Source organism: Mustela putorius, unplaced genomic scaffold, assembly GCF_011764305.1.
Source record: "Mustela putorius furo isolate JIRA1106 unplaced genomic scaffold, ASM1176430v1.1 tig00000929_pilon_pilon_pilon, whole genome shotgun sequence".
Taxonomy (NCBI): domain Eukaryota; kingdom Metazoa; phylum Chordata; class Mammalia; order Carnivora; family Mustelidae; genus Mustela; species Mustela putorius.
Window position 1 is genome coordinate 5,798,173 of NW_025421520.1, and position 23,289 is coordinate 5,821,461.

The 23,289-nt window shown below is 60.2% G+C and overlaps 2 protein-coding genes across 3 annotated transcripts; both read right to left on the reverse strand.

Moving 5' to 3' along the window:
* Nucleotides 1-511: 511 nt before the first annotated feature.
* ASIC3 (acid sensing ion channel subunit 3) lies at nt 512-6,392 on the reverse strand. The gene is made up of 12 exons (XM_004765937.3): nt 6,130-6,392; nt 3,780-5,997; nt 2,887-3,037; nt 2,553-2,680; nt 2,201-2,402; nt 2,038-2,094; nt 1,787-1,934; nt 1,412-1,503; nt 1,232-1,311; nt 1,063-1,134; nt 825-883; nt 512-692 (listed from the first exon to the last, which is right to left on the reverse strand). Exons 2-12 carry the CDS (start codon nt 4,311-4,313, stop codon nt 614-616), a joined length of 1,602 nt encoding a protein of 533 aa, XP_004765994.1. The 5' UTR covers nt 4,314-5,997; nt 6,130-6,392; the 3' UTR covers nt 512-613.
* A 121-nt stretch (nt 6,393-6,513) lies between these two features.
* Nucleotides 6,514-22,595, reverse strand: ABCB8 (ATP binding cassette subfamily B member 8). Of its 2 annotated transcripts, XM_004765938.3 has the most exons (16): nt 22,398-22,595; nt 18,092-18,401; nt 17,576-17,731; nt 17,405-17,499; nt 17,182-17,287; nt 16,241-16,402; nt 16,051-16,136; nt 15,838-15,935; nt 15,370-15,475; nt 12,417-12,450; nt 12,085-12,221; nt 11,856-11,950; nt 11,572-11,705; nt 10,701-10,848; nt 9,119-9,369; nt 6,514-8,459 (listed from the first exon to the last, which is right to left on the reverse strand). In XM_004765938.3, the coding sequence occupies exons 1-16, from the start codon at nt 22,490-22,492 to the stop codon at nt 8,334-8,336; spliced, it is 2,139 nt and encodes a 712-aa protein (XP_004765995.1). In that variant the 5' UTR covers nt 22,493-22,595; the 3' UTR covers nt 6,514-8,333. The 2 variants fall into 2 exon arrangements, with proteins under 2 accessions (XP_004765995.1, XP_012918670.1); XM_013063216.2 differs by lacking the exon at nt 18,092-18,401 and having other exon boundaries at nt 22,398-22,541.
* Nucleotides 22,596-23,289: the final 694 nt, after the last annotated feature.

The window sequence follows — 23,289 nt, forward strand, 5'->3', positions numbered from 1 at the left end:
CTTACTGGCAGGAGTGGGAAGGGACGGTGAGGGTTAGGGGAGCGGCTGGGGGGACAGCTGTTCCCATGGAGACGGGTGGTGTGCTGGCCCTTGGTCCCAGATATGAGCAAAGAGGCCTGATCTTCCCAGCAGGACAGCAGCTTGTGTTCCGGGAAGTAGGTAGTTCCTCCCGTCCTCTCCCTGTCTGCTCCCCCTACTTCTCTCCAGACTCTGGGCAGAGCCTTCTTCCAGCCGTTCTCCAACATAACTGCCCTCTCCCTGACTCCTCTCTGACTTGACACCTGGCTTTGGGCACACTGTCTCACATGTCATTCTGATGAGCCCATTCACACGGGGCTGCAAAGGACAGGTGCCGTCTTATCACTCTTCTCCCAGAGAGATCTGCGGTGGTGGACTGCCACTCACCTGCATCTCAGACACTGCCTACCGGATGCTGGCTGGCAGAGAGTAGGGGCCTGAGTAGGGCTGACATTGGCCTGACTAGTCTGCCTATAAGAGAACCAGCCGAGGCTGAGGCACTAGAACTTTATTTGGGGTGAAGAGGGCAGAGACACGAGCAGGCAGGGCACGTCCTGGATGTGAGGGTGCAGCCCTGAAGACACAGACGTCAGGTCTAGAGCCGTGTGACGAGGTAGCAGGTGCGGTGGGAGGCAGACAGAGTCTTGGTGACAGCACAGGGAGGGGTGGGAGGCCTGGTGGGACCCAGACCACAGCGCTGGGACGGGAGGCCGTGTACCCACTGCCTTGCCCTCCTGAACCTGAATGGCACCCTCTAGATGGGACCTGCCCCTCCTCCCTTGAAATAGGGGGCCATTTCTTGTTACCTGGGGCCCAGGCTGAGGTGGGGACCTTGGGTTCGGTGGCTGCCCAGCCCTTCCTGAAGCTGTGGGAGGAGGGAAAGGGTCAGCGGTGGGGAGGAGTCCTCCCTCCCAGGACCCGCCGAGGTCACTGCATGCTCCTCCCCCACCAATCTGTCCTCAGCTGGGTAGGGATGGTGTTCTAGGCTTCAGAGGAAGGGCTGAGTGCCCATGTTGGAGATGACCAAGAAGAAGGGATTGTTACCAGATTGGTGCTAGAATGCCTTTGGGAGTGCTTTCGGTTCCAGAAGTATCCCAGAACCCTGTCCCGGATCACCTAGGGGCAAGCAGTGGGGGAGGTGGCCAGTGCACACCTTGCTCCAGGTCCTGTGGCCTGATTCCTTTCCCCTCCCCCAGCTGGGGCTCAGGCTCACCTCACAGAGGTAGTCCAGGATCTCAAGGATGGTGAGCAGGCTGGCTCCGATGAACAACCCCATCTGGCCCCCAATGTCACCTGTGGAGCCCAGGTTACCCATCAGCCCACAGCCACCTGCCCTGCCCACACCTCCCCAGACTCCTGGGTGCCCTGTGTGGGCCCCCGCGCGCGCACACACCGAGGAGTTCCGACACTTCGTAGGCCTTCTTCTGCTCCACTGTCTCATAGTTGAGGGCCTCGAAGAAGATGTCCAGCACCAGCACGTTCTCTCTGGAAGAAAAGAGGGCAGGAAAGCTCTTTGGACACCCGCTGGTGCCGGCTGCTGGGAGGAAACAGGTGCGCGACCTGCTTCCCGTCTGGGACTCCTTTAAGAGACCTGGGTCCGGCGTCATGGACCCCGTTTGCAGGAGAAACGGTGTCAGAGGTTAAACAGCTGGCCCAGAGGCCCAGGAGCCCGGTGGTGACGTGCACACTGGTGTGCCCCCGGGTGTGCGCACGAAGGCTCGCCCGCAGGGGCTCCCGCCCCGCTCCGCCCCCCGCCGGCCCGGCTCACGCGATGTAGGCCTCGCTGCGGTTGTGTTTCCGGGCCAGGAAGCTGGCGGAGGCACGGCTCGGGATCCGCACCATGGAGAGCTCCTTGGCGTAGCGCGTGCTGGCGCACGGGTTGGGGCAGGTGCACGCGTCCTTCCGCAGCATGGCGTCTAGGGGCCACAGTCCCCTGGGTCAGGGCCACCCGCCCGGCGGGGTCCCGGTCGCGGGGGGAGCGGAGCAGGGGCGGGGCTGACGGAGAAGTTCGCGCCTTACCGAGGGCCGGGTTGGCGCAGTCCTTGTACTGCTGGGGGCTGCACACTGGCGCGCCGCCTTGGGGTGGTGGGGGAGGAGACAGCTGCAGGAACTGCCCCCGCTCTAGCCCCCTTTGCCCTGGCCTGACCCGGAACCCCCTCCTCCGCCCCCACCAGCCCCTTACCAGGCATATGCATCATTCGGCAGCCGCACTTCCGAGCCACATAGCGCGTCTCACAGGCTAGACGACACCCCATTAGACTATAGGGAGACTGGGGGCCTGCGCTGGGGCTGGGGGGACCCAGGGGATCCGAAGGCTCCAGCTCAAAGTCGGGGTCCAGAGATGCGGAGCTGCAGTCGCCCCATGGTGGTGGCAGGAAGCTCAGCTGTAGTTGGTTGGTTACGGAAGCACCAGGTACAATGTGGGGGTCACCGCGCTGGCGGGCAGAGGAGTGGGGAACCCCCCAACCCTCTGAGGTGCTGGGGGTGGGTGAAGGCGGGGCTTGGGGGCCTTGGCGGGGTGGAGGTAGGGATACTTGCTGCTGCTGGCAGGACACAAAGGTCTGGTAGCCAGGGGCTGCCCCGAAGCCCAGCTGGTCGATGGTGGGCGGCTCCTCCTGGCTGTGAATCTGCACTCGGATCCCCACCTCAAACGGGGTCTCCTCTGCAGGGGAAAGGGGACCCTGAGGCCTGTGTCTCAGGACACCCCCTGCTGCAGTCCTCCCTCCCCAGGACTGTGACCCACCAACCCTGCCCCCTTTTCACAGGAAAGAATGTGCTCTGGGGCCCTTCCTAGTGCCTCCTCTCGCTCCCAGAGCCTTTCGTACCCCAACTGCACCACGCTTCCAGCCTGACCCGTGGGCCCCATACCCATGTCCCTCCACACGGGCAGATACTCATCCTGTTGCACATCCAGCATGATCTCCAACCCGTTGCCCATGCCGCCCTTGGGAGTGGTGAGAAGCTCTGCCCCGTCGGCGCCAGAATTAAAGGTGTAGCACTGACCCATCCGGGTGAAGATCTGTGGGTGAGCAGACACGGGACAGACCTCACCAGCGTACAAGGAGCCCAGCCAGCCCTTTCCCCCAGGCAAACTTGAGAATGACGAGACCTCTCCTCTCCCTGCCCTCCCTTTGGTCTCTTTGACCACTGAATCCACATCTCAACACCCCAGTCCGTCCCTCATACTGGCACATAGAGTGGGACCCTCATGGGTTCTCATCACTCCAGCCCCTATTCCCCAACCTCCCATTCCCCAGCCCAGGGCACAGCCTATGGAACAAGTGTTTCTTTGGAGAATGGCAAGAAAGGAAGTGGGTCTCGGCTGCCCTCCTCCAGAACTAGCAGAACGTCGAAGGGGTAGAGGGAAAACAAGCTGTCTCCCCGGCACAGAGGGCTCTTCTGCCCTAGAGCAGTCCCACTAGATTCCCCCCAACCCCCAGGAGCAGGGGCTCCTCGGACCAGAGCTTGGACCCAGAGCCAGCCTGGGTGAGTGCCCTGTGCTGGGAGGCATGACCTTGCACACTGCGGTCCAGATGAGTGACAGGGAGGGGACCCCAAGGAGCACAGTCTCCTGGGCTGAGCAGAAACGCCCTGGTGGGATGGGGAGCTATGGCCTGGCTGGGAAGGGAAGGATCCCTGGCATGAGTGTTAAGGTCCCCTGGTCTTGGAGGAGCCTGGGCTAGCAAGACTGGGGATGCCGGGCCCCAGATGGACAGGGGCTAGCCCGGTGCCTGGCAGTGCCGGGCTCGTGACCAGCTCACCACGGTGAAGTTCTCAGGCCCACACGGCCAGCCTCGGTAGCGGCAGTCCAGCAGCATGTCCTCCAGGCTATGCCCGGCCCTGGCGTACAGTCGAGCCATGTCGAAGGTCGAACTGGGCATGAAGCCGGGTGGTGCAGGGGGCTGGCCCAGGGCGCGCAGGAAGGCGGCATGGTCAGCGGGCTCCACACCCAGCAGTGCGGGCCCGGCCCAGTGCAGGTCGTTGGGCGTGAGGCGGGAGCGGCGCAGCGGGTTGATGTTGCACAGGGTGACGGCGGGGAAGGTGAGCCGGTGACTTTCGCGCTCGTCCAGGGCTGTCTCGTGGTGGAACTCCCCGTAGTAGCGCACCCTCTCAGCCACTTGGTAGAGGAAGGCAGCCAGCGACAGGAGCACGGCAGTGGCCCACAGCCCTCGGCGAGGCGTCAGGCCTCCGGGGCCAAAGATGTGGCCCAGCCCATGCAGGGTGCAGCTGCTGGCGAACACGCGGATGTCCGAGGCCGGCCGCCGAGCCTCCTCTGGCCCGGGATGGGGCTTCATGGCCGAGGCCCGGGGCGGGGGACACTGAGAGGGCCGGAGGGTGGTGACCAGGCTGCAGGGGCTTGGAAGGAGGAAAGAGGGTCAGTCTGAGGACCAGGAGGTGCTAAGAGGATTGCGGTGGCCAGGCGGGGGTCGCTGTGGGTGAGGCGAGGGGAGGACAGGGATGGGGAGAGGAGCCCAGACCGGGAGGTGGGGAGGCGCTGGTGCAGCAGGTTTGGCTCGATGGTCTCCAGGAGCAAGCTGGGGTTCCACTCGGCTCAGCGCCGGACTGGGGCTCCTGGAGCTCGGCGGGAGAGACCAGGTAGGGCGCAGCTGGTGTGGAAAGCAGGGGCCGCTGTGCTGGAGACGGCTCTGCTGAGCCGGAGCTGCCGCAGAGGATTGGGTTACAGCAGTGTGGGGGCCGGGGGCCCGCGGAGCAGTCAGGGGGGCAGGGAAGGTCCCTGGGGGCCCAGGCTGAGCCATTAGTGCGGTGAGTTGGGGGGGGGGCGCGGCCATGGAGACCAGAGGCGCCAGCAGAAAACCGCAGCAATCCCGGGGAAGGCTTGAAGGGATCCTAGAGAGAAGTTGGGGCTGGGGGTGACTTAATGGCCTTTCAGACTCCCAGCTGCAGCCCTTATGGTTGGGTTGAGGGTCGGTTGCTGACCCTGGGCCCAGTCCCTCCTTCCTTTTGCTTCTCCTCCCTTCCCACTAACCTCACTCGAGATAATCTGTTCCTTTACAGAGAGAGGAGCTGGCTCTTGACCAAGCTGGAAAGCGGTGGGAAGTTTGGCACTAGCAGGCTCCTCTTTTTGAGCCCCCAGCAGGCCACACTGGACGGCCAGGGCTCTGCACATCCCATGCCTGGGGGGTGGTCTGTCTCCAGGGACCCTCTTCCCACCTCTCCATGCTGAGGCCCTCCTGGCTGAGAGGCTGGGCTCTGCCAACCTGGCTGTGGGCTCACCTGCCCATCCCAGGCCGAACATGGGATGCTTACCTGCCTCTGTCCAGGGAACACGGGTGCTCTTTAATTTCACATCTTTTTTCACTTAAAAACATATTCTGCATACCATGCAATATCTAGTACCTGGAAAACTTCCCCTTTTTAAAAAATGGCTGTTTGATTCCATTATGTGGATGCACCAATGTCCATCCAATCCCATCCCTACGATGAATACGGGGGGTTTCCAGTCTTCCATTGCAAACAACGGTGCTCTCAATACCATTGCACAGATGTAAATTCCCAGAAATAGAACCACTGGGTCAAGAGGCAGCGATATGGGTAGTTTGGTAGATACCACAAGGTTCCCCACTGTGGGAGTTTCGCACTCCCGTCAGAAACAGGGCAGGCAGTGTTTTGCAGAGGGGTGCTATTTCTTCCCCCCCCGCCCCGAAGAAGGCTCCATGCCCAGTGTGGGACTTGAACTCACAACCCTGCGATCAAGAGTTACACACTCTATCCGCTGAGCCAGTGAATTGCCCTTGCCGGGCTTGGTTGGGGGGGAGCTTTCCTAGAGGAAGAGATACCGTGTCCCTGATTCAGCCGGGGTGCCTTGGGACTAGATGACCTGGTAATGCTGGCTTCGAGAGAGCGGAGTGCGGCATCTGACTGAAGACACTGCAGATGGTCTGGGTGGGGTGATGGGCTGGGTGAGGGTTGGACTCCCAGCAGCTGGAGCAGATGCCTCCAGAAAAGTAGAGCAGCCACCTGCAAGGTTAAGACCAACTGGCCTGCAGCAGGGGGCTGAGGGCCACAGGGGTCAGCCCAGACGCCCCCCATAGAGCACAGCTGGGGCTGGTCATCGTCAGTGTCTGGCCTTGCATTTGGTTAAACGCTCACCTGCCGCCACGTATCTGGGAGCGGGGAGATGCTGCATTGTTGGCCTGAGAGAACAGGGGCTTAGCTCCGATAATTTATTTACTGAAGCTTATTTCTATTCCATCTTGTGGCACAAAACGTGTGAGGTTGCCAGGTTCACACTGGCGGGCTCCTGGCCGGGAGGGGACGATAAACAGTTTGCCAGCTGACCACGACCACACCGTGCTGCCGTCACCTGTCCTCCCGACAAGACCGCAGCTCCGCGGGGGCAGGGCCGTCCTCCGTCGCAGGCCAGCACACGCCGTAGATGCTTCATGAGCGCGTGATCTTGGAAGGAGGAAGTAGCTAAGTTTACTGTACAGACGTGACCAGCTTCTGAGGCCGTAGCATTGGGAGTCTGAAGAATTTTACCACAGATTATCCTGTTTATTATCTCTTAAAGGATTTATTTGAGAGGTCATGCACACACGCACGCATGAGTGGGGGGGCAGAGGCAGAGGAAGAATCTCAAGCAGACACTGCCTGCGCTGACCGTGGAGCCCAACGTGGGGCTCGATCCCAGGACCCTGAGATACGACTTGAGCCGAAGCCAAGAATCAGACACGCAATCAAATGCGCCACCCAGGCGTCTCGCATATGACCCCATTTAGACTCTTAAACTCTCAGGATGAAGTACAGCAGGCATGTGACCCACGGGGGACAGTGGCAGGAGGCGAGGGCAAGGCTGAGGCCTCCCACAGATCGCACTATTTCCTTAGCTGGGCGGGGGTGGGGGAGGGTGCGGGCTTTGGACAGGCCTTCTGAAGAGGTCAGAAGAGACCTGGAATTTTCTCCGGCGGCGGAGGCTGGAGCTGGTGGAGCAGGAGGAGCTCGCCTCTGCTGCCTCTCCCTCGAGGAGGGGTGAGGCAGGCCCGTGCAGGCTTGGCTACAGGGGCTGAGGCTGGCTCTGGGCTGCACTTACTAGGGAGGTGTTTGGTGGCAAAGCCACGCAGAGCCCACGCTCCGCTGCCTGGGCTGGGGCCACCCTGGCATGCGACTTCTCATCGTCAGGAAGCAGGGCAGCACACCAGGGTTTAGCTGAAATGTTCAGGTGCTTTGTCCCCAGAGTAGCATCTGGTCCCAAACCACACCCGGAAGAGGCTGCAGGGACTGTCGGCCCCAGCTCTGCACACCTGAGCCACCAATATTCTCCCCTGATGGCCTCCAGTCGTGACGGACTCTGCTTGTCCTGCATATCGAGGCCGCCGCGGAAACATGGCGTTGTCCTTGGATAGAGCCACAGGATAAATCCCCCCGATTTTGTGTTTCATCAGCCTGGGGGCTAAGCTGTAACTTGTCCCTCGCAGTTTGACCTAGCACTGTATGATCCGTGTGGCTGGAGTTGGGGGTACATGTCGGCTCTTGTGTTGTTCAGAGCAGGGTGTCCTCACGAAGAGGGGCTTCCGCAATCTCATGGGCGAAGAGTCAGGTGCACGGAGCCGGGGCCATGGGAAGACAGCCTGTAAACTTCCAGCTCCTTGTGGAACAGACCATGCCATGCCCTGCCCTCCTACCCCTTTCCCAAGGGCCAGGGGCCGGTGTCCCAACCCACCTGTTCTGTTGGATGGGGGTGTGGGGGGTGGGGGTGAAATCTAGGAAAAGGACCGTCTTAATGGAGTCGGAAGGAAGGGAAGTTGTTCTCAGAACGGGGACTGTGGTTTGAGGGGCTGGTCCAAGGGGCGGGCTCCTTCTCCCACGGCTGAGAGGCAGTGGGGACAGAGGAGAGTCGGGAGTCAGGGTCCAGGAAGGTGAGGTCCTGGCATGGGTGTGGGCCACCCTAGTGTGAATTCCCATTCCCACTCCCTGAGCCTGATTTAGAAAGATTCCCCGCAGCTGGGCCTGGACACCTTTAGGCTATCGGGTAGAGGGGAGACTTGGCAGGTTTTCTGAGAGGGGACGAGAGGGTCTGGGCAGAAGGAGGGAACAGACCAGGGGCCTGGGGACTCTGCCTCCTCCTCTGTGACCTATGGCTCCCGCAGGAGGGAGGCAGCCTGGCAGCAGGAGCGGGGAGTGGATGGAAGCAGTCCCTACCTCCCCCACTTCAACGCTAAGCCCAGGTCTCATCGTGTGCAGGGGAGAGCAGCCGCCTGGACCCCTGCACACTGGCCGTCCTGGGTGCTTGGTCCCTGGCAGCTCCTGGAGTTAAGCCTTGGCCCTGGGCACCAATGCTCGGCAGTGACCAGACCTCAGGACTTGGGGTTGCATTGCCTGGGGCCTCCGGGCACGTCAGGAGCTGGGGCATCCAGGGCCTGTCTCCGGATGAGCTCGGCATACAGCCCGCCTTTTGTCAGGAGCTCTTCATGGGTCCCCACCTGGAGAGAGGAAGGGGAGGGGGAGGTGATCACCCCAGCCCAGTTCAGAGCCCTAGGCGGGTTGGCTTCTTATCGGCCATTGGGCTCACTGTCTCCTAAGCCAGTGTCCCTTCTGGGGACACTATGAACCCAAAGCACAGTTGGTTACAGATCGCCACTGGCAATTCTGTATTTGTTGGAGCCTCCTCTCTATTTAGCCAGATTTTGGAAGGGCATCTGAATCCTTCTATCTCTCTAACAGACACTCCAGCTTGAACTTAAACCAGCAGCTGGGTGCTAGGGGCCAGGCCCCATGTAGCCTCCCGGCCTCGCAGCAGAGCCAGGCTCTGGAGAGCTGCTCCTGGCCGGCCCCTGCTCACGGTCCCTGGTGCTGCCTCTTCTGACCTCAGCCCCTAGGCCCTTCTATACTTCTCTGAGTCCTTTCCCTTTGGTCCTGGGAGCCAGGTCGTAGCTCGACTATTCCCATGGGACAGAGGAAGAGCGACCTGAGAGACCAGGGCAGGGACTCCCGAATCCACACACGGTACTGCTTCCAGAATACGGCCCCAGGCCCCTGGGCCAGGCCACCCGCTCCCACGGCTCTGCTGAACTCGTGTTCTACTCTGTCCACGGCGGAAGCTGCCCCAGCCCGCGGCGCCACTGCCTGGCCCCCCACTGACCTCGCAGACCCGGCCGTGGGCCATGACGACGATGTGGTGGGCCCCGCGCACGGTGCTGAGCCGGTGGGCGATGACGAGCACCGTGCGGCCTGCGCTGGCGCGGTCCAGGGCCTCCTGCACCACCCGCTCGGACTCCGAGTCCAGCGCGCTGGTTGCCTCATCCAGGATCAGCACTGCGGGCTGCTTGATGAGGGCACGGGCGATGGCCAGGCGCTGCTTCTGGCCGCCAGACAGGGTTGCGCCCCGCTCACCTGGGTGGAAGGGGACAGGCGGGGGCCTGAAGCGATCTTCACAAAGGGGCACTGGGGCCACCTGGAATGTCCCTTCTGCCCCCCACCAACACCAACCCTCTCCCTGGCACTACGCACACTCATCCCGCCTCTGACGCTGCAGCATCCTGACCCCAGAACCCTGTGCCAGTGGACGAGCGCACGCACACCAGAGAGCAGGAGCCGCGCACGCGTGGGACTCAGTGCACCCCAGAGTCACCGCATGCCCCTCCCACACCAGCGCAGGGTCTCTGAGCTGGGCCGGGCCTGCCCTATTCTGGCCTGCTGGGTCTCCGCCGCTGGGGGACATCCAGGACCTGGATGTGGGCCCTGGAGTGGGCTGACGGCCTGCCAAGGGGCATTCTGGGAAGACCACCCTTGGGGTCTACCATGTCCACAGGAAACAGCAGAGGTGACTGCCCGGAGCTAGAGAAAGCGCCACGGTGACCACGGTCAGAGAGCAGGGAGGCGGACCGGAGTTGCAGATGGGCCTGGGAGTGTGCTGGGGTCGGAGGTACATGGAAGGAGCCGCTCCAGACAGGTGTGGGGACAGCTAGCTCCCCCGGGGTGGTGTGGGATCTGAGCAGTGGGATCTGAAACGGCTGAATCAGCCACTGCCCATGGATGACGGCTAAAGACAGGGCACGAAGGGGGTGCCACTTCGCAGGTATGACGCTCAGCTAGACTGAGCCCTCGGCTCCAAGAAAAGCTGAAAACCCCAGCTGTGCCACACCCTGATGTGTGCTGGAACATTCTGCAACAGGGCCAAGACTCCAGATGAAACACCTGGCCCCAAAGGTTGCAAAAAGACCCTCTGAGATGAACGCACAAAGCTCCGAGCCACAAGGAGAATGTTCTAGTGTGAGGCTGTGATATTTCAATGTTCCAGGACCATCTACACCCTTTTCTAGGTTAAGTCAGAAGGGAGACCTGTTCAGCCCCATCAATCCCTGTGGGTAACTAGACAAAAACATTTTCAAATTAAGGAATAAAGGAACAGGAATGACACGGGAGCCAGAAGCGTAAGAACTTTGAGGCAGTTAATACCACAGTGTTTCTGGTCAGGTCTTAGGACGTGGGGCCCCTGGGAAGCTCTGAAGGGTCCCAACGCCACGGGTCCCTTGTGTCCCTGGTGGGTCCCATCCCTGCACTCCCTGTGGCGTCCCCGTCTATGCAGCCTGTGTGTGGTTGAACCACGGAACCATGGCCGCCTGCACAGGTCTCGTCTTCCCTGATGCCAGGCCTCTCCTGGCCCCTGGATTCTCACACCGTGGGCCCCGCAGACCCGAGGAGGAAACCGCCCTGGGACTCACCCACGACGGTGTTGTAACCCTCCGGGAAGCTGGTGATGAACTCATGGGCGTTGGCCTCCTGGGCAGCCGCATACACCTCTTCGTCCGTGGCTCCCGGCTTCCCAAAGCGGATGTTTTCCATGATGGTCGTTCCAAACAGGACTGGCTCCTGCAGGTGGGGGATCCACACGGGACATTCTGACTTTGCCCTGAACCTCAGAGGGGTGCATCAGGAAGGGCGATTTTGGCTACACCGGAACTGCCCTCTTGGAGGGCGAGTAGAGCAAGTTCAAAGTTACAAGTCAAATAAGAAAATCTACGAGTGTGGGAAGAGGCTGAGCTCCCCGCAGGGCACAGGGTCCCTGAGGAGTGGGATGGAAGGCGGCTGGCAAAGCCCCTCCTCTCGGGAGAGATGGGGTGGGGGTCTGCATTCTGGCTTTCTTCTGCAGGGGAAGGAGGTAAGGGTGCCTTCTGCACCCCCTCAGAGCGAGAAGATGGACCCTTGCTGGGCAGCACCACCTCAAACAGAAGGAAAGGAGTAGGGCTGAGGGCTTCAGGTGGGGCCATGGGACCTTGCCTTTTGGGGGTGTGGGGGTCTCTCGACCTCTGGACCCCACAGGTTTATCAGAGAACCCAGCAATCCTCAAACAGCTTCCCACCCCACCTGCTTGGATGGGTTTCGTGGAGAAGTGGAGTTCCTGCCCTGGGGACGAGGGCAGGGCTGCGGGGGGCTGGCCCGGGGAAGCCTGAGATCCCCTGACCGCTGGGGGACCAGTGAAGAAGGCCAGAGCCTTCTCCCGCCCCGCCGAAGAGAACAGGGGAGAGGGTCTGAGAGGTTCAAGACACATGTCCTAGGTGAGCCCGTGCGGAGGAGAGCCTCTCCTCTCCCCACCTGGCTGATGAAGCCGATGACGTGGCCCCGGAGCCAGGAGGGATCGAGGGTCCGCAGGTCCCGTCCATCCAGCGTCACTACGCCCGCCGTGGGGTCATAGAATCGCTCAAGCAGGGAAGCCACGGTGGTCTTTCCTGGGGAATTGGGGTCGGGGAGATGGTGCGGTTACAGAAGCGTCATGGTTCCTGGACATTGTGCCAGGAAAGAGAACCCCTGGGGAGGGTGGAGGGGTCCCTCCTCCCCCCTACAGATCATAGTGGGGGATGGTGGTGGGTTCGTCTCACCTCCCCCGGACTGGCCCACAAGCGCCACAATCTTGCCAGGGGGCAGGGTGAGTGTGAAGTCCTGTAGCACCTGGAAGGCGGGGCGGCAGGGGTAGCTGGAGCCGAGAGAGAGCCTCAGTCAGACCGGGTTCCCGGCCCCATACTACCCTGGTCTTCTCTCAAGTCTCACTGGACCTCGAGGGGGGCTCGACCCCGGGGGAACACCACCGCCCCCACCGCCAATGCTGACCTGAAGCAGACGTCATGGAATGCGATGGCCCCGCGCAGGTGCTCTTGGGGGACGCGGCAGCCCCCAGACAGCGGGATGCACGGCCTCAGAGTCATGTACTCGAAGACTCGGGCCCCCGCGCTGAGTCCCCGCACCACCTGGGGAGGGTACAATCTGCGGTGAGGGAAGGGCCGGCAGCACTGCACCATCTCCCTGACTCCCGCACGCAGCCTGGGTAGGGGCTTGGGGTGGCCCTTCCGCCTGACACCGCCTTCTGCAGCACACGGGGGACATTGCTGCCGTGACTCCAGCCCAGGTCTGATGTCCACACCTGTCCCCCGACTGCCACTCACCTGGCCAAACAGGACGGAGAGGTTGGCCATGGACCTGTGAGGAAGAGAGGAAGGCTGACGAAAGGGGACAGAAGCCCGAGAGACGAGCAGCGCCCGAGGGGAGGTGTGGGTCTCGGCTGCACTTGGCGGGGAGGCGGGAACAGGCAGCCTGAAGGCGAACCCCGAGAACGCTCCTGCAATCTGGGGCGGCGGCAGCCCTGGGACCCGGCACCACTAGACAACTTGCCAGCAAGTCGCTTCTCCTAGGAGCCACACTCTCGCCTTGTTCCCTCCTCGGCCAGATGAGGCTGGCGGCTGTCACGGGCCTCAGGACTGGGGCTCGGAGGGAAGGCCGCCCGCAGCCTGAGGGCCGGCCCCGGAACACGAGGGATGGTGCCTTCGCCGCGGGGCAGGGGTGGATCTAGCGCCATAGGACTCCCAGGGGAGCAAGGGCTAATTACGGCGGCAAACCAGACAGGAATCCTTTCCCAGAAAGAAAACCAAAGCTACTGGACCACGGGTGGGGTGCGGGGGAACTCTGGGGAGACCCCAAGACAAAATTCCAGAGACTCCTTAGTGGGGGCTTGCCCGGTGTGGGGCACGGGGCGAGCGTGTCTGTGTAGACAGATGTCGCCTCCTCTGGCCTGCGGGGCCGGCGGCCGCTGGAAGGTGACTCATGCTTCTCGGTCAGCAGCCCCTGACTGGTCGGCCAGCCCACGACAGTGCGCGCGCCTGTGAGTGTGCACGCAGGTCCTTCTCCAAGAGGAAAGACCAACTCTTGTGAAGAGGAAAGTCACTTCTTCCAGCTCCGGGGTGAGGAGGGGGAGGAGCCCGCAAGGCAGCGGTTCCGGCAGGCCCGCAGGGCTAGCGGCATTCGCCAACGTGAGCCCAGAGGCATCAGGCAGGGAAGAGCCAGGACAGTGAGCTGTCCGCAGATGAGAAGGGAAAACAAACTGCATGAGAGATCTGGAAGCCATTAGGGCCTGGCAGCGGTGCCCGGCAGCAACCAGAAACCAGATGCCCACGGCTCAGTGTGTGATGGCCTTGCTCTCCGAGAAGGCCTGGCTCTCCCAAGAGGCCTGGCGGGTGGGCAGCCCGTTCGTAGCAGGGTCCAGGCCTGGATGCAGACCAGGCAGCCTGACCCTGACTGGGGTCCGTCTGGATGCCCCCCATTTCCTCCAGAGACCCAGTGCCACAAAAAGAACACCTAGAATGGGCTCTCCTGGTTGAGGCTGCCTCTCTCCCCTCCCTGCCCCTGCTGGACCCCAGGAGGAAATACACCAGCCTCCTTAATAACAATAGACCTAATTCCTCTAAAGTGGAAGCTGAAGAGTGTCCCTGTGGTGACAGGCCCCCAGAAGGACGGGCCTAAGGCCTGTGGCTGTGGGAGCAGCTCCCTCTAGCAGCCCGAGAGAGGGAGTGCGGACAGACCCCCAGGCTTTCCTGTTTGTGATGAAGCCCTGCTACCAGGCGAGGCGGCACAGTGCGGAGGGAAGGAAAAGGTCTGAACTCAGGCCACGGGGGGACGCGGGGGCCCAGGGGAAGGCGGGTCTGGAGGAGGAGGGCCAGGCTTGGGAAAGGGAGGCTCCCCACCCCCACGCCCGTGGAGGGCCATGTGGTGACGGTATGAATAGAACCAGTGGGGCTCATCGGAGTCCTTGGGACCCGGGCAAGAGGCCAGGGCTCAGCCTGGGGTCAGGGCCATGTCCCATCTCTACAACAGTCAGGAGCCTCTTAGTGCCCAGGCTGGAAGAGGGATGAGGCCGCTTGGGATCTGAACTTCAGAGAAAGTCTGAACGGGGCCCCGTTAGGGAGCACCGGACGTAAGTGAGGCCGAGGGTGGGGCTCCTGGGACGGGCTCCCCCTACCTGGGACGGTGCGGAGGCTGACGGTGAGGGATGCTGGAGGCAGCGGGCGGTGAGACATGACGCACAGCCCGGCCACGCGTGCCATGAGCGTCACGTGCCACAGGGGCAGGCACAGAGGGCTGTTGGGGCGACACTGTATTTCCCTGCCGTGGCTGACGGTAATGCCGGTCTCTACCCTCTCTACCCTTTGGTGATTTATTACAGCATATTCACTCTTCAATTATTTATCGTAACGTCTAGTTGTGCTTCCCGTACTTTTATATATACACAGCGTGGGGGGAGACGAAGGGATGAGAAACGGCAGCAGGAACTGCTCGTGTTTAGCTCAGAAGAGAAAGGGAAGGGGAGACCTTGGGGTTCTTGCGCGAAGGGAGCCGAGAGCTCGGGGCAGGCAGACCTCAGAGCCATGAACACACCGAGCTCCAGGATGGGCGGGGCGGGAGAGGGGGTGAGCGACCCGTCCCTGAGGTCAGGTGGAGGACCGCAGGCGAGCCCTTAAAGAGCGAGGCGAAGACAGTCTATCCACACATGGGATCCTACTCAGCCTTGAGGACGAAGGAAATCCTGCCCTGGGCTGGGCCATGGACGCACCTGGGAGACGCTATGCTGAGTGAAACAGGCCCGTCACAGGACAACCACTGTGCCACTGCACTTGTGGGAGGTGCTCAAAGTGGAAGTGGGCAGAGCACAGAGCTAGAGGCTGCCGGGGGGCCTAGTGGTTAACGGGCCCAGCCCTTCAGGTCTGCAGGACGAAGGAGGGCTGGTGGCTGATGGAGTGACGTCAGCGTAGTAGGAGCCCAGGACACTACCTACGTCTACGCTAAAGATGGGTCGAGAGGGTACATTTTACATTATGTGCATTTTGCCACAATTCCTCATTTTAAAAAAGCTATCACGAGCACTCCTGAGCTGTTTAGGTGGCCGAAAAGGACAGCCGCATTCCCGGACATCTGGTTGGTGCAAGACGCTGTGGGCAGGGGCTCTCAGCTCGTTCCCCTGAGGAAACTGGGCAGCCAGGGGCCGGGCAGCAGTCCCCAGAGCAGGCTGCCACCCCCTGTCCCGTGACCCAGCAGGCTCCTTCAGGAGGGGAACAGCCTCACACTCACCTCTGTACCGTCTGGGAGGCCACCAGGAAGGACATGAGGTCTCCCCCTGTCAGCTGCTGCCCAGCCACAAGGGAGCCCCCGATAAACAGGGTCCCCAGGACCATGCCTGCACGGGGAGAGGGCCAGGTGGTTAGCACGGAAGTGACGAGGAGCCCAGGACAGAGCCCAGCCTAGGTGTCAAAGCCCAGGTCTAGTCCCTGCTGTGCCTCCGACTGACTGAAATGTCACGGAATCACTTCAATTGCGACTTGCCTTTGTTTCTTCATTTGGAAATGAGTGCATGAGTGGGTGGAGTGGGGGGGCTCGGGCAGCTGGCACTGGACAGACGTCTGAAGGACACCGAGGACATAGAGAGCTGCCCCTTGCCTGCCTTGCTGGGACCGTCCTGTGCTGCTCCATGCTCATCCCCAGCCATGATCCGGTGCTCCCAAACCCTGGGGTCGAGGGCGGGGGGCCTTGCTCACTCACAGTTGAAGGCGATGTTGGAGAGCCCCTGGAACAAAGCAATGCCTTGGCCTAGCTCCTCTGCCTTACAGCGGGACTCCTCCAGCTCCGCGCCATAGCGTCTGGGGACAGAGGCCAAGCAGGGCTGTCAGGAAGCAGCCATGTAGGGGTGCAGGGCTGGTGGGGTGCACTCGGGGAGTCCTCCCTGCTTTAAGACCTTCCCTGTCTGGGACTCACTCCTCCTCCCGGTGCTCCATGGCGAAAGCCCGCACGGTCCGAACATTGCCCAGGGCCTCATCCGCTACGCCTGTTGCCCTGGCAACCTGCAAGGGGTCCAGGAAGTAGACAGCGAGGTAGGAGCCCGGGAGGGAAGGCAGGGCAGAGAGAAATGGGGCAGGTGAGGGGGATGGGCAGGAAATGCCGGTACCTGCTCCTGACACTGGCGAGACAATTTTCGGAGAGCTGAGCCCATCAGGGTGCCCACTCCCATGAGGGTGGGCGTGGCCACCATCAGCAGCAGCGTGAGGCGGGGGGACAGCATGGAGAGGGACACCAGGCAGCCGCCCACCTGAGTGCAGCTTCTCAGCCCCTGGGGAGAGGAGGAAGGCAGGAAGGCCATTTGGCAACAGCACCCCGACGGGGGACTTTACAAGGGTCTGCTGGCTCCGGCGTTACCCTGTCACAAGGCCAAGGCCATAGGTCTGAGCCCTGGGAGGCCAAATGGCAGTGCACCCAGTCACAAAATGGAACTTCTTCCCTACTAGCAGGCATGAAAGGGCGAGGTGAGGATGTCTATGGACCACGCATCCTTCCCCCAGACAAAGCCCAGTTGGCTTTGCTTTTTCGCTCGAGGAACTGAAGGAAAAGTATTGAGTAGGGATGTCATCCGGGACCGCCACGGGCCAGTGTCCGGCGTGACCCAGCAGGCACAGTGACAGTGTGGGTGGACGAGGACAGGACACCAGCGATACGGTAAGAAGCCTTCACTCATTCCCCTTAACACTTGTCAGGATGCCAGGCGCTCTGGGAGTAAGGCGGGCCGGGGTGATTTTGCTCTTGGCAAGCTGATCCAGGAAAGCTCTTGTCTGAGTCCTTGGGAAGGTTTTCCGGGGAGGTAGAATTTCAGAACAGGAGAGAAACAGCCTGTCCTGACCTTGGACGATGCCACGGCACCTCCCTTCTGTGAACTTCCCCATTCCCTCACCCACACCCTCACCAGACAGCGGGCGTCTCACTTGGTCTGAGCCTAGGCTCAGGGCCCAACAGCAAGGCAGGATGGGGCTGGTCTGGTGTGTCAGCCCTAGACAGAGTGCGTGTGTGTGTGTGTGTGCATGCGTGTGTACACACAGGGGGGCCTGGGGGACTGACCTGGGAGATGACGAGTTTGAAAGATGATTTAAACTCCTGCACGTCAGTTGTCAACCGGCTCACCAGCTGCCCAGTCTTTAAAGCATCAAAGAAAGCAATGTCTTGTCTGATGGTAGGTCAAGGGTGCCGGAGGTCAGAAGAAAGAGAGAGACAGAGTTCAGGCTGAGCTGCCCCACCTCCAGGCCTTCAGCCACCCCGACCCACACTCCGTAGGCGGCAGTACTGGAGTAGGTTGCTGAAGAGGGCCCTCCTCATGTCCACGGCCATGCGCTCGCCGATGCGTGACAGCAGCACCAGGTACCCGAAGGTCAACAGCCCCTGGGAGAGAGGCCGGGGCACTCAGGACGCCTGGGTGGCTCCTCTGGGTGCCCCCAGGCCCTCTCCCGCGCTGTACCTGAACGCCATAGAGGATGAGCAGGTGGATGCTGAGATGCCGGGACTCGGTCAGGAAGCTCCCCACGTGGTCCCGCGTGTACTTGGCCACGATCTCCACCAGTTGGCCCAGAAGCAGGGGGATCTGCACATTCACGAGGGCCGCACCCAGTGCCAGCTTGGGGAGTGGGGGAGACTTTAGAAGGGGCCGTCTTCTTCCCCATCCCTGGTCCTGACCTCGGTGCCGCCTCCCCTGCAGCTGCTCATGCTTTGGCTGCTTCCGTGCTTCTCTGAGATGGCTGAGTTAGAGCCCAGGCTGCCGGCCCTGGGGGACCCCGTACCCTGCACACCCAGCTGCTCTGCGGAGGAGCTCCCGGTACCCCCGGCTTCCGGTCCCCAAGGCCAGCCAGCCCTTGCTGCTTCCTGGGGTCTAGTCGGAGACTTGGTGAGGCAGATAAGCTGTGCCCAGACAGCTTGCCAACCCCTGAGTGGCTCCTTCCCCGTCCCAGACGTGGGGGAAAGGACAGGGGCATCTCACCACGATGGCTGCCCCCAGGACCAGCAGGTGGGGGCGCAGAAACTGCCAGAAGAGCTTCCAGTGAAAGCGGGCCTCCCCAGCATAAGGTCTGGAGCGGGTGGGAGGAGCCTCTTCTGCCTCACACAGTGCCACGAGGCCAAGGCGGGGGCACTTACTCAACACCACGGGGCCCAGAAGGACTCCCCCAACCCAGCGCCAGGCACAGGGTCTTCGGCTGGGAGGTGGAGGTGCTCGAGGGAGGTGGGCCCCGAGCCGGGACCTCAGCTGGGCTGCGGCCCTGAGGAGGTAGGAGCTGCGGCCATGAGAGGAACTGCAGGGAGAGAACAGCATGGACAGGTCAAGGCCCCGACTGTCCCTCAGAGAAGCGCATATAGGTCAGGCAGCGGGGGACTGAGACAGTAGCCTGTCATCTCCCCTGACACAGTGGGGCCTGCTCAGCCTCCATGGGCCCCTCTGGTCAGTGACCATCTCCGACCCATGCTTTTTCTGATCACAGGATGTCATGTTGGATGGCAGTTAGTCTACAGGCGCTCCTTTTCCAGATGGGGATGCAGAAGTCCCCGGGGAACCCGGCTCGGAGAGGCAAGACGGGAGTGCGTCTTCCCTGTGCCTGGCGCCGGGCTGGCAGAGCGGTCCCCCTGGCCTGCGTCCACGGCCTGCTGCGTTTAATCCTCCATTCCTGGGAGGGAGCTGCCTTTCCCCTCACTTGATAAAAGAAAATGTCACAGGGGCTGAGGGAGCTGGAATACTTTGTCCCCCAGCAGCAGAACAGGGACAAGAGGAGACCCCTGCTGTGCGATTCCAGAATCCAGGCTTGTCCTACTCGGCCACATGTGCAGTGCCCAAGGCCATGTGTGGCAGGGCCTGGGCCTGCCCCATGTTTTCTGCAGGTCCTGGCTCACCGCAGCCCTCACCCTGGCTCCTCCCAGGCCTTGAGGGCTTATGGGACAACGCATGGGGGGAAATGGCGACACATTCCCTATCAGCTGAAGGAGAAAAAATGAAATAATCCAAATGACAGATCTTGTCACCTCGGGCCAAAATCACCTTCTCTGTCCCATGGTTTCCATATGAATCCATGGCCATGTGGGCTCAGCGCCTACTGCATGCCAGCGCTCTGCTGCGAGGCACTGGGAACAGGGATAAATGGGACAGACCCCGTGATCACCCTCACGCAGGTTACGTTTTAGTGGGGAGGACAAGCAGCTAGTGAGTGTGGAGGACAAGCTTGCTGAGTGTGGGAAGGGGCGCGACAGGGCCCTCAGGGAGCAGAGAGCATGCCCTTCTGTCTGAGGGAGTCAGGAAGGCCCTCCTACGGAGGCTCAGGGTGAGTGGGAAGGAACTGGCCAAGTGAAGGCAGTGCAGCTGTGTGTGTGTGCGTGTGTGTGTAGAGAGTAGGGGAGAGCTCTAGGCAGCAGGAAGCGGGTTTGGAACAGATGCAGGTAGGGAAGATGGAAAATGACAGGAACAGAGAAGCTGAAGCCTGAGGTACAAGGGAGAAGAGGCGGGGCGTGGCGGGGCGTGGGCGGGGCGCAGGCCTCCCAGTCCGTTGAGAACACCTGGACTTTAGAGGACAATGGGGACCATGGTGGGGTCGGGGGCGTTTAGGCTGAGGTATAACATAACCCAACTTACATCGTAAAGATCATAGCAGAGAGGAGAAAGCTGGAGAGGGACAGGATCTTCTAACAAGAAGCAGAAGTTACCTGGCCCGGGGTATATGGTGGGACGCTCAAAGATTCAGATAAGGTTGGGGCGCCTGCGTGGCACAGTCCGTTAAGCGGCTCACTCTTGGTTTCGGCTCAGCTTATGATCTCAAGGTCCTGGGACCGAGCCCCGTGTGCTGGGCCCCATGCGCTGGGCTCCATGCTTGGTGGGGGTTCTGCTTAAAGATTCTTTCTCCTTCTCCCTCTGGCCCTCCCCCCAATTTGTGCACGCTCTCTCTCTCAAATAAATCTTAAAAAAAAAATTCCCTTTGGGGGAAAAAAGATTCAAATGACCTTATTGATGAGAGGGGCTTTTAAAAAATGAATAGAGGGGCACCTGGGTGGCTCAGTGGGTTAAGCCTCTGCCTTTGGCTCAGGTCATGATCACAGGGTCCTGGGGTGGAGCCCAGCCTCAGGCTCTCTGCTCAGTGGGGAGCCTGCTTCACCCCGTACACTCTGCCTGCTTGTGATTGCTGTCAAATAAATAAATAAAATCTTTAAAAATAATAATAAAAAATAAATAGAATGAGGTTTTCCCTTTACTCTGATAGTCTGTCATATTTTCGGGCGCTGCTAACTGCATCTCTCCCTCATCCTTCCCTTGTTCCAGGGAGGCCCGGGTGGCTTCTTACCGCCGCTTGTTATGCATCCTTCCATCCCATTCCAGCTGCCCAGTTTTTATGTCTTGTTCTCCACTGTGTACTTTAGGTCTATCTTAAATGTTAGGCAGGGAAGCTCACCCTGCTTCCGATTGCCCCTTTAGACTTTACATTCCTTGAGGCAGGAACCTCTCCTCCATTCACATTGCATTCCCAGCACTTAGCAGAGCTCTTGCACATAACAGATGTCCAGCAAATGCTTCTGTGTGTTGAGTGCATGCCCTCACTGGAAAGGCAGAAGAGAAAAATTTGACCTGACCTGCTACGGTACTGTTTGCAAAGTTTCAGACTTACTGAGGCCAACAATAAGAGATACGTTGTGCATTGCCACCCAGGGCAATAAACATGTCAGACAAAATTGAAATGTTTCACAAAACAATACTTCCCCTAATTTGTTGCGCATGTGTTCTATTATATTCACTTTTTTTAAAAAAAGATTTTATTTATTTATTTGACAGAGAGAGATCACAAGTAGGCAGAGAGGCAGGCAGAGAGAGAGGAGGAAGCAGGCTCCCTGCTGAGCAGAGAACCCAATGCGGGACTCGATCCCAGGACCCCGAGATCATGACCTGAGCCGAAGGCAGAGGCTTAACCCACTGAGCCACACAGGCGCCCCTATTATATTCACTTTTTTAAAAAAGTTTTTTTGAAGACTTTATTTGCTTGAGAGAGAGACAGTGAGACAGAGAGAGCATGAGAGGGGAGAGGGTCAGAGGAAGAAGCAGACTCCCCGCTGAGCAGGGAACCTGATCCTGGGACTCCGGGATCACGACCTGAGCTGAAGGCAGTCGCTTAACCAACTGAGCCACCCACACCTGGCCTAGGGCTTGAACTTACGACCCTGAGATCAAAAGTCACATGCTCTATAGGCGTCTCCTATTACATTCACTTCTAAATGGTCCTGACCTACTAAATTCGTTTTATGATCTCTTGTTGTGACTTGCACGTTTGAAAGGCACTGCACTTGTGAACACACAAATACTTGGATGTTATTTGATGTCTTTCCCTGGGTTTCTCTCTGGTTTAAATGATTTCAACCCCTAACTCTTTTTTCCTAAGGACTGTTTTCAAACTTTTTAATAATTCACCATGGCTACCTTCCAGCTTCTCTCATCTTCTCCAAACTAAGACTCTAAGCAGGGCTTGGTCACTGCCAAGAACTGGCGGATTACTTCCCAGCAACAGTGCTTCTAGCTCCAGCTTGGCCCGGCTCCTGCTCCCTTTCAATCAGATAGGCTTTCCAAATGACCCAAGTTCACATCCACCCACCCCTGCCAGCCGGCTGCCCAGCTGACCTGCAGGTTATTCACTCGAGGATGCGAAAGGAATTAGTCCTTTCTCATAAAGCATTTACACTGGAGCCGTGGTTTCAGGTCCACGTTCGTTTCCTCCCTGCGTGTGTCTCTCTTTGAACCAGCACGTGTAGAGGGAACACACAAGAACACACATGTACGCGTTTCTAGATTGACTTGATCTCTGCAGAACGGATCCAGATTTAGGAACCATTTATGTTCAGCGCATATTGAATCTCGGGAGCAGCACCAATACTCAATGTCTCTGGACACTCATAATTTTTGTCCAAATTGCCAGACGAATTCCAAGAACCAGGACAGGACGGGGGCAGGAACGGCGCGACCCCACGGCTCAACAGGTGCGGCATGGCGCCCTCTGGTGGGAAGGACGGACCTGGCGCGTCACCGACCTAGAGCGTGCCCTCCGTCCAGCCCACACACGGATACAGACGCGCCGAGTGTCCGGCCGGCACCTGGGTCGTCGCTATAAATAATTGAGGCCAAGCCCCGGGGAGTGACATTCCACCCACGGGCCGGCCTACAACTTCCGGCAGGCCTCGCGCGAGTCCGGGACTCCATCTCCCGGCGGGCCCCACGGACGGCCCGCCGGTCAACGGCCCGCGCTCCCAGGAGCTTTGTCACTTTTTACCTGACGGCCGAGAATGTCTGGAAGCAGAGGGGTGGTAGCAGCCTGCCTGGGACAGGGCCACCCCGAATCCCGACCCGAAATAAGTGCACCAACATGATGGGACGAGACTACACGAGCAGCCGGCAACGGCAGCTTCACCCTCATCCCATTGAGGGCTCCATGTTGGCTCCGGCCCCCATCCCGACAACCCCTTCGCGCCTCGGCGACGACTGGCGGAAAGACGCGTCAATCCCTCCGAAGACTGTGATTGGAGGAAGCCTTGTTGGTCCTCCTCCTTCCGGAACTGTGATTGGAGACAGCCTCGCCTGCCCGCCCAGGCTGGGCGGGGCTGATCAGTGGAGGCGTTTCCTCCCGCCCAGTGCCGGGGTCAACTCTGGGGTCACCTTACAAGCGTATGACCGGGGCGTCCCTCCGCGGTGGGGTATCCATAGTAACGCCGCAGCCGCTGACCTCGGGGTGTTCTATGGGTGCTGCCGGCGGACTCCAGATATCCTGGGGTCTCCAAGGAGTGTAGAGTGCCGGTCCTAGGGGAGGAAGGGACAAAACTGGGGAATTTTTTCCAAAAGATCTGCACGCTCCTTGTCACCCGCCCCTTTCTCCCAGGCAGGTCAGAGTTCCCGGGGAGGCAGCCACGTGTATTTGGGAAAAAAACTACCCTGATGATTCTGATACACGTCCCTTAATTATGATTGAGAACCACTAGTGTGGAAGTCCTGTATAGCTTATGGAGGCGCGACCCCAGATCCTTCTCCCCCCCCCGCCCCCCCCCCATAGATGCCTTCCTCACCGCAGTCAAGTGACTTGCCTAAGGCTCCCACCGCACAGTTCTGGATCTCTGTTGAGCATTAACTTATTTCTTGTGTGTGATTTTTTTTTGCATAGCTACAGCCCT

Bases quoted from the DNA above. Each gene is read 5' to 3' on its own strand.
- ASIC3 (XM_004765937.3), bottom strand. From the start codon at position 4,313: ATGAAGCCCCATCCCGGGCCAGAGGAGGCTCGGCGGCCGGCCTCGGAC. The intron at 2,681-2,886 runs GTATGGGGCCCA...TTTCCCCTGCAG, and splicing joins GCCCGTGTGGAGGGACATGG to AGGAGACCCCGTTTGAGGTG. The intron at 693-824 runs GTAACAAGAAAT...GGGTCCCACCAG, and splicing joins CACCTCAGCCTGGGCCCCAG to GCCTCCCACCCCTCCCTGTG.
- ABCB8 (XM_004765938.3), bottom strand. From the start codon at position 22,492: ATGTTGGTGCACTTATTTCGGGTCGGGATTCGGGGTGGCCCTGTCCCA. The intron at 18,402-22,397 runs GTAAAAAGTGAC...CTCTCCCTGCAG, and splicing joins CAGACATTCTCGGCCGTCAG to TTCCTCTCATGGCCGCAGCT. The intron at 16,137-16,240 runs GTACCGGCATTT...GACCCCTTGCAG, and splicing joins CTCGCCAGTGTCAGGAGCAG to GTTGCCAGGGCAACAGGCGT.